This window comes from Tupaia chinensis, unplaced genomic scaffold (genome assembly GCF_000334495.1).
Source record: "Tupaia chinensis unplaced genomic scaffold, TupChi_1.0 Scaffold000682_1, whole genome shotgun sequence".
Classification (NCBI taxonomy): Eukaryota; Metazoa; Chordata; class Mammalia; order Scandentia; family Tupaiidae; genus Tupaia; species Tupaia belangeri.
Window position 1 is genome coordinate 4,378,485 of NW_006160205.1, and position 9,776 is coordinate 4,388,260.

Genomic DNA, 9,776 nt, shown 5'->3' on the forward strand with positions numbered 1-9,776 from the left:
CCCTACCTCAATGTCTCCCAGAGTTTCCCCAGTGTTTTCCAGGAGCAGTTTTATAATTTGAGGTCTTAGATTTAGATCTTTGATCCACTTTGACTTGATTTTTGTCAGAAGTGAGAGGTAGGGGCTCAGATTCATCTTTCTGCAAGTGGAAATCCAATTTTCCCAGCACCATTTGCTGAAGAGGTTTTCCTTTTCCCACTGGATTGACTGGTACCCCTTGTCAAAAACCAGTTGACTTTTGGGAGTGAGAGAGAGAGAGAAAGTGAGAAAGCAAGCCGCCAGGTCTGGGACTTGAACCGCAGTTAGCCATGTGGGAGTCCAGCGCCCTTAACCACCATACCACCTGCTGGCCCAGTCCCCCTTCTTGCAATCGAGTCGTGTGTGTGTGTGTGTGTGTGTGTGTGTGTGTGTGCGTGTGTCTGTTTGTGTGCTTGTTTTGGGGTTTTTTTTGAGCACTTTTTAGGATCTTGCTATGTCACAGTCCTTCTGAGCCTCAGTTTTCTGAAAGTTAAGACTACAGACACACACTACCATGCCCAGCTTTTTATAGCAGGCCAGGAATCAAACCCAGGCATCCCATGAGGCCTCAGTCTGCCAAACAGCAGCATCCGGTATACATTACTGTGTTGGACCTGTGCAATCAAATCTGAGTTCCCACTGCTAAGTGTACTTGTACAGAATTCAAATTAAATATCTCTTAACAGGGGCCAGCACATGGCACAGTAGTTAAGGCACTAGACTCCCACATGGCCAACGAGGGTTTGAGTCCTGGAAGCATGAAATTCACACCAGGTGCATGTGAATGAGTGCCTAAAATCCCAGGAGGAGAATGGAGAAGGGACTGTGGTGTGGCCATCCCCCACAGGTAGCAATTTCTTACTTTCCTTCTCACTGGTTCTCTCTCTCCAGCAAGTGCACATGCCCTATGGCAAAACCTAAAATATGTGTGTGTGTGTCACTGAAGAATACAGCTTTGGCATCAAACATACAGATCTAGCTTCAATCTCAACTGGGTCTCCTTAGAAAAGCTATTTAATGAACTTGTGTTTCTTCATGCATAAAACTTAACTTGTTTTGTGTCTACCTGTGTGAAAGAGAAGGGAAGTAGAGAGGGAAACAAAGGTATTGTTGAAGGGTCTTGCCATGCCATGATCCACCTGCAACAGCCTCCCACTTAGCTAAGTTTACAGGCGTGCACCACCACCCTGGCCTGCTTTACTAAAGTCTGGAACCAAAGCCAGTTCTTCAATGTAGCTCCAACTTCAAGCACTAGCATCCTACTGCCTGTGTCCCCACAGCTGGGGTTTCAAAGAGTGTTCAAAAATTAAGTGAGGTTTGATGAGAATTAATTGTAATTAGGTGAACATGTGATATAGTTAGCAAAATGTTGGCCTTCAATTATCAACAAATATGAGCCATTACTTTTAGAAATGTGTTATTATAAATATCCTTCAAAGTTTGCTGATGCCAGTACTAATATGTCAATGTTAAGAACCATGCAAAAACTGGGACCAGCAGTTAGCATATTGGCTATGTCACTGGACTCCCATGTAGTGGACTGCAGTTCGAGTCCTGGACCCGGTGGCTTAAACTCAAGCCGGGCGCATGTGCATGTGTGCCCAAGATCCCAAGAGGAGAATGGAGGAGAAGAGATTGCGGCATGGCCATCCCCCATGGGGGATGATTTCTCGCTTTCTGTCTCTCTCTCTCTCTTTCTGGCGAGCAGATGCACCCTATAGCAAAAATCTCTTCAAAAAAAAATTTTTTTTTAATTTAAAAAAAAGCAAAAACTAAGGAGGTCTTTTCCATGGAATGACAATTACACTCATGTATTAAAATCAACTAATTCACATATTAAACCACATCATGCAATGCGTAGCAAAAACAATTTAGCATGAACTTCAAAAACTTAAGAGAAATAATAGGGTTCAGAATGCTTTATGCCGCCAGACAGTGATGTGGTGGTTAGGATAGTCTGACCCCACATGGCCAACTGTACAGTTGAAGCCTTTGAGAAACGCCAGCTGCATGCATGCATGCATGCCCAAAATCCTGAGAGTAGGGAAAAATGGAAGAGAAGGGGCTATGGCACCATCACCCGCCATGGAAAGGGTGATCACTGTTCTCTCTTTCCCAAGTGAGTGCAAGCGCCCTCTAGCAAATTTTTTTTAATGCTTTATGATCCTTGAATTTGAACTTGTGTTAATTTTTTAAAGTGCGCAATATAAAAGTGTACCTATCTGACCTCAAGTTATAAGAAAGTGCCATAAGAAAATGTTGAAGTGCTCAGTAAACACTTTTTGCAATTACATAGTTAATTTATTTTTTTTAACACCAGTTTCCTTCTAGATTATATATCCATGAGGGCAGGGAACATATCTTTGAGGTCTTCTACCCCAAATACCAGAGCAAAGGCCAATAAATGTATCTGATTAAATGAGAAAAATATTCTGATTTGTGAAAGTGGGACAATCATGGATACAACTTTTAACTTTCCTTTGAAAGGAAAAGATGTGACATCACTGATGTCACGAAAGTCTGTGCAAAATAAAACTTAACACGAGGAACTGCAAAAAGTTCATGGAAAATAAACATTATGAAAAACTCATGCATGGATTTCAATTTCTTTTGCTTTGTTTTTTTGCTACAGGGCATGTGCACTTGTGGGGAAGGGGATGGAGAAAGTGAAAAATCACTCCCCCGGGGAGCAGGGGAGGGAGGATGGCCATGCCACAGTCTCTTCTCCTCCATTCTCCTCTCAGGATTTGGGTCACACATGCCTGGCATGTTTTTCAAGCCATCAGGTCTGAAACTCAAACCATAAAGCTGGCCATATGGGATCCAACACTTTAACCACCACACCTCTGGCTGGCTCTAAATTTGTACTTTATCCATTTTTCCAAGAACTTTCTGAAGTCCTATCATATTTAAAGCAATTGGCAATATGCAGTATCAGAGTTGAAAGTGGTTACAAAAATGAATCAACAAGTCATTTACAGCTAAACTACTAAAACTTTCCTAGTAGCCCTGAAGAATGAGATACGAAAGGCAGTCCCATCTCCTGGTACTGGGGCTGCACCCAGCACAGCAGGGTTCTCCACTCTGCTTCTCAGATGCCTGGTGCTCTCCAAGGGCACTTGCCTATTTCACTGGCTGATCAAAACTAAGAACTTGTTTTTAGATGGTTTCCTGCTCAACACGAAGCAAACATAAAGAAAGACTTGCTCGCTCTGACATAAATGCCAAAAAGAAGCAAGTTACATAAAGCAACTCAGAGAGGGGAGCACAATTTCCTATTAAATGTGGAGAAAATGCTTTCTCATCAGATACTAACTTCCCTTCGCTCCATATTGAAAACTAGGACAAAGCCCAGAAAAGATTTGGGGCAAACAAACAAAAAGAATTTCATATCCATAAAAAGTATATTCAATACTTCATCTCACCTTTTCTTCTGTTTCCTCACTGTACCTAGAAACCCCTAGCAGCATAATCTATTAGATGCTCATGTCTCCTTCTAGCAGTGGTTCTCAGAAGGTAGGTCTGTGACAGTAGTCAGATAAACACGAGTGGGTGCCCTGTTTACACAACGCAGCTCAGCTACTTCTTTCCGATAACAGGCCCATTGAGAAGCCACATCAGGAATATTATGAAAAAGGTCCCCAAGACACATGTGCATGTGTGCCCCAAATCCTGACAGGGTGGAAAAATGAAGGGATCTGGTCTGACCTTGCACCATTTGGGGAGGGGAGTCCTTCTCCCTCTTCCTCCCTTCCTGTCTCTCTGGTGAGCAAATGTACCCTCTGGCAAATTAAAGAGAGAAAATGTCAAAGATCCCCAGGTGGCATCACCATCCAGCCTTTTCAAAATCACCTCGCTAAGTAAAGAAAAACACTACAAGCATGAATTTCAGTTACCAGGGTTTAGTTCATAACAAGGGCCTCCCAGCAACAGGGGTCAAATTTCAGTTGTCACAGTATATAAACTGTAAGTAACTGCAAAGAGAGCAAACTCCACCAGCTCGGTCCAAAAATCACAACTCAAATAAAAGAAGTCATTGCCCATCTGTTATTCAATTTATGCACATGTGAGAAAGCATGGTTATCTTTTCACCTTCCAGTAATAGATATATTTTCCAAAAATGGGTAAGACAGAACCGATCAATATAGATGAAAGTACAGTACAGAAATGGAAAGTAGTAACACTGAGAGTGACACTGGAATCAAACATAGGGGTATTTAGAAGAAACAGCCGGCCATGGAAATACAGACACATACAAAAGACCCTAGATATGCGACCAAAGGAAATAACTGAAGGCAAAGTGAACAACATAAATGAGGAAAGGGGTTGTGATGAAAGGATGAAGCTATCCCAGAGGATAGCCAGAAAGTCTTGACATGAAAAGAACTCTCAAAACTGAAAGAACAGAGGATAAAATGTTGGAACTGGATTCAAACTTAGAAAGCAGTATGACTACTTGCCGAGGCATTAAAAAGATGCTTGTTCTACAAGTTACATGAGGGAAAGCAAGCAATGTTTGAACTACTCTTTGAGTTTTTTTCCCAAAGAAATAAGCTCTTAATTTTCTAATGTTTTAACTTGTAGTGTACTGGCAGGTGGCATGGTGGTTGGGTGCTGGACACCAACATGGCTGACTACGGTTCAAGTCCCAAATCTGGTGGCTTGCTTTCTCACTTTCTCTCTTTGATCAAATTAGAAAATAATTAAAAACAAATAAAATTAAATAAATCTTTATCAAATAAATGCATTATAGTGTACTAAATATTACCTTTATGACTTTTTTCCTATGTATTTATAGTTTACAGTAGATATTTTAAATGCTTTTTTTTTTTTTAATTATTAAAGTCATGGGGGCTGGCAGGTGGTTAAGGGCACTGGACTCCCACATGACTGACCGCAGTTCGAGTCCTGGACCTGATGGCTTACTTTCTCACTTCCCCTCCTCAATCAAACTGGAAAATGATTCTAATAAAGTTAAATAAAATAATTCTTTTAAAAAATTCTTCAAGTCATGAACTAACCATTTTTTATATTGATTATTAAGGTAATTCTGCAGTTTCAGCAAGCATTTTGTACTCCTACACTATTATGTAAATCAAGACCTACCAATATTTCACATCACATAGCACCCAAACTGCCAAAGCTTCTTCACCTGTAACCTAGTACGGCTAAAAGCCAATTGCAGCAAGAACATTTTTTGCTTCCTTGAAGAAGAACGCCAGGGCCAGCAAAAGAGGTGGTGAACGAAGCTGGATCCCACATGACCCTACCAATGGAGCCAGGTATTGATAACACAGAATTAAGCATAACAAAACTTCCTCAGGTGTGTTCAACCTGCCTAAAGGCAATCCTACATTTAAAAGTAGCCAGTCCACTTTTGGACTGCTTTGATAATAAGACTACCTAATGGCTTCCATTATACTTCAAATGAAATCCAAATTCTGTCCCATGGCCCACAACACACAACCTCAGCAGGCTTTGCCTACTTCTCTGGTATCACCCATGGCCACATTACCCTTACCCATTAGGGTTCATCCCTCAATGAACATTCTAAACTCTTTCCACCTAAGGATCTTCACATGCCATTCCCCATAACTCTACTTGCCTCATCAAATGTCTGGCCCCATCCCATTCCTCATCTCTTAGCTTAAACTTCCTCAGGGAACTTCCCAGGTCACGCCACCTAAAATAGGTTCTCCAGTATTTCTCTACTCTATCATACCTTCAGCTCATTTCATCCCTAGCACTTACCATGTGCTACAACTGTTTCAATTGCTGGTCTTCTCCCCCTGCCTGAGATGGGGTTTGGTTTGTTTGCTGCTGTATCTCCATAAGCTACCACAGGAGCCAGTAAACACATGGCAGATAAGCTGTGTGCTAAATGAATAAAACATTTTTTCTTTAGCTGGAATGAAATCTAACTTCCTGAAATTTCCAACCACTGATCCTAATTTTACCCTCTATAGATTCATTGAAAAAAGGTATATTTTTTGGGACCAGCAGGTGGCGTGGTGGTTAAGGTGCTGGACACTCCCACATGGCCGACCACAGTTCAAGTCCTGGACCTGGTGGCTTGCTTTCCCATTTTCTCCCCCTCTCTCTCTGTCTCTTTCTGGTCAAATTAGAATAAATAAAATTTAATAATTAAAAAAAATTTTTTTAATTTTTTTAAAACAGAAAAAAGGTATATTTTTGTGGGACAAGAAAGGTGCAGCAGTAAGAAAGCTGGACCCACTGGAAAGGTTGTGGGTCCCCATCCCAAGGACTCTTTGCGCAATTAGGACAGTAAGATTGTCTGAGATTGGGGAGGGTTTGCAGTGTGAAGACCCTGCTGGGAGTCCCTGTGTTTCGCTCACTCTTGTGGAAGAAAAATATAAGCTTAAAAAATAAGACCACACTTTTCTGCATGTGTATCATACTCTAATATAAAGTACACTTAAAACGACTTTTTTCAACTCAAGCACTTACCTATTTTTCTTTTTTTAAGGAGATCTTTGCTATAGGGCACATGTGCTCTCCAGAGAGAGAGTCAGAGAGAGGGAGGGAGAGGGAGAGAGGAAGGGAGAGAGGGAGGAAGGGAGAGAGGGAGAGAAAGAAGAGAGAGGGAGAGGGAGGGAGGGAAGAATCCACCCCCCAGGGGAGATGGCCACGTGGCAATCCCTTCTCCTCCTCTTGGGATTTTGGGCATTCATGCACATGTGCCCAGAGTGCGTTTTAAGCAGCCAGGAGTTGAACTGCAGGTCTTGGACTCCAACTACAGTAAACTAGTCTACCGACATAAACATTACACCATCTGTTGGCCCTGCACTCACCTGTTTTTACCAACTGCAAGTATTGCTAACTTCAGAAATAATATCACAAAGCAGTTAAAGGCATTCACACCCGGGGCTGGCAGGTGACGTGTTGGTTGAGGGCACTGGACTCTCACATGACTGACCATAGTTAGAGTCCCAGACCTGGCAGCTTGCTTTTCTCTCTGTATCTTTCTCTCTCTCTCTCTCATTCTGTCCTTCTCTGGTCAAATTAAAATAAATAAAGTTAAATTTTAAAACTTATTTTTAAAAAAGGCATTAACTCTCAGGTTACACCACCTGGATCCAATAGTTACACACATGAAATTGGTCTCATTATTATCTAACTTCTCTATACCAAATTCACTCAATTGAAAAACTATTAATAGAACAGACTTCAATTATTTGTGAGAATGAAATGGGATAACGTATGTAAAGAACTTACCCCAGTTCCTGGCACAAGAATATTAGTTGACAAAACTATGACTGCTGCCTCACCAACTAACCAGAAACACTCCTTGAAAGTCTAACACTTCTTTGAATCACTAAAACCTGCCTTATACAAGCTTCAACAAACCTAGACTCAAAGCTATTATCTAGGCCAGCCCTACAGCTCAACAGTTAAGTATCACGCAGAGAAAGCTGGGCCCAATGTGGCTAACTAGGGTTTGAGTCCAGGCCTCAGAAGCTTGAACAACACACAGGGCACCCACACACAAGGCCAGGATTCTGATGGGATGGAGAAATGGAGGGAAAAAAGGATGACCAGGCCTAATAGGGGAGGAAGGCAGACACTCACATACCTTCCAGCATTAAAAAAATAATAATAACAATAATATGTTTTTTAAAAGCCATCATGCCAAAAGTCGGGCCAAGGCACCTCCTCCTTCCATACAGTCCCATTACACCCTAAACCTAACTCATCTGTCATTTCTCTCAACGGTCATTTCACCATTGTGAGTCTAACCCCTGACCCTTGTGAGCAAATCTATCTTGTTCACTACATTACCTCCAACACTTGTAACCAAACGATGGGTAATTAAATGAATAAATGTCTCTGGGCCTTCATTCTCCCTGTGAGAGCCATTTAGGAAAAACTCTCTTCGCTGTTTGCCTCTGACCAATTCCCTACAATGAAGATGCAGGCAGCCAATTTCTATCTTGTTCACTGCTGTACTAGCATCCCATAATGGATGTGCCACCCAAAGGGAGAGGCTCCAAAATAGTTCTTAAAAGATTTATTTTTGGTTTTGATTTTTAGGTTTTTGCCAAAGTGTGTGTGCACTCCCCAGAGAGTCATAGAAAGTGAAAAATCACCACCCCCCACCCCCACACATCAGACAGATGGCCACTTCTCAGACGTTAGGACTCCATTCTCCTTTGAGGATTTTCTGCACACACCCACACACGTCCCACCAAGTCCAAGACTGGAACTGTGGTCCGACCATGTGGAAGTCCAGCGTCTTAACCACCTGCACTAGTTGGCCTTATTTTGCTTTTTAATTTTAAAACGTGTTGGTTCTCTCGTGTTCTAAGGAATTAAGTATTAAGTCTGTCTTCTGATTCCAAAGCGTCACTATTTGTGTTTAACAATATTTCTCCCAAGGCTAGGCTTGAAGCAGAATATGTAGATGTACAGAATGAATGGATAATTATGTCACTTTCTAAAACTGGAAAGATACATCAAAATGACACCTGTCGTCTAAAAACGACTGTGAATGACTAGAGTAAAGTTTGTTAGATACATTGTATTGCCAAGTTCTGCAGAGCGATTACAACACATAACAGAAAGCTCATTAATAATGGCAGCTCTTTTCTCTGTAAGTAACGGGCGTGCGGAAGACTCCTAGCCCCTTACCCTTGCTCCCTCTCTCACGCCGGGGCAGGACACACGTAGCCCTGACGCCAGCCCAGCACCGGCGCGCTTCCCCACCCCGGGCAGCCAGCGCCGCGAGGACAGTCCAGCGCGCAGTACCGGAAGAAAGCCCCTAACGCAAAGAAGCCCCCAGAAGCTCTGCTGCCGCACCCCGGCACTCCGACCAGCCCACCGCCCCGCACTCACCACTAGGGAGGCCGCGAACCCCGGCCGGTCCATGGCTCAGCAGACTCGGTCAAGACTGTAATTCGAGACTCAGCAGAAGCAGATCGCGACACCACGCGCCAGCAGCCACCATCTTGGAGGCGGGGCCAGTAGTATTTGCACTTCCGGGACCAGTGACGTAGAACCATAACAATTGCACGTGCATCTCAGAGCCGCTGGGCCTGGCGCGGAGCCGGGGAGGGTGGGTGGCCCTGGGGGCGTGGGCGAGCAAAGTCTCGCGATTCTTCTCTGCCGAGGTTTTCCCTGTGATTTAGCTACCTGGAGGAAATCTCGCGATCAGATGAGCTTGCGTTGTGCTGCGGAAGACAGCAGGTCTAGGCGACCGCGGGAGATTTTAAATTGTAAATTTAGCAGGAGCGGCTGTTGTGAAAGCGGGGACTAACCTCGTGGAGATCTGTGGTTTCTTATTACTTCTAATCCAAGTCGGCTAGCTGCTTTTGATTTATCACTTGGCTTTATCAATACAAACTTAATCTGAGATTCTATTAATTTACTAACTTTCAGCTTTGGGTTTTTTTTCCGTTTTGTTTTTTGGTTTGTTTGTTTGCTTTTGCCATAGGGCGAGTGCATTAGCAGAAGAGAGACCAAGAGAGAAGAAAAGTGAAAAATCATCGCCAGAGGGGATGTCCACGCCAGAATACCTTCTCCATTCGCTCAGATTTTGGGCACACAAGCACAAATGCCTAACATGTTTTTCATGCCACGGGGTCCTGGACTCAAACTGCAGAGTGAACCATGTGGGATCCAAGCCTTAACACACCAGGCCACCTGCTGCCCTTATTAGAATATTATTTTTCAAAGATACCAAAAAGCACTTAAAAAGTTTTCTTACTCAAGTCTCATCTCTCTGTCCTGGCAACTACTAC

At 43.0% G+C, this 9,776-nt stretch overlaps 1 protein-coding gene across 6 annotated transcripts in view; it reads right to left on the bottom strand.

The window, feature by feature from the left end:
• SLC25A26 (solute carrier family 25 member 26) overlaps positions 1-9,032 on the bottom strand; it is a 161,285-nt gene extending 152,253 nt beyond the window's left edge. Inside the window, exons 1-2 of one of the 6 annotated variants that reach the window (XM_006160367.3) lie at positions 8,872-9,011; positions 5,770-5,895 (exon numbers count right to left, since the gene is read on the bottom strand). In XM_006160367.3, coding sequence (XP_006160429.1) covers positions 5,770-5,772 — 3 coding nt within the window. In that variant the 5' untranslated portion in view covers positions 5,773-5,895; positions 8,872-9,011. Of the gene's footprint in view, positions 1-5,769; positions 5,896-8,871 lie in introns of all 6 variants that reach the window. The other 5 variants (XM_027776559.1, XM_027776561.1, XM_006160366.3 and 2 more) reach the window with 5 other exon arrangements.
• Positions 9,033-9,776: the final 744 nt, after the last annotated feature.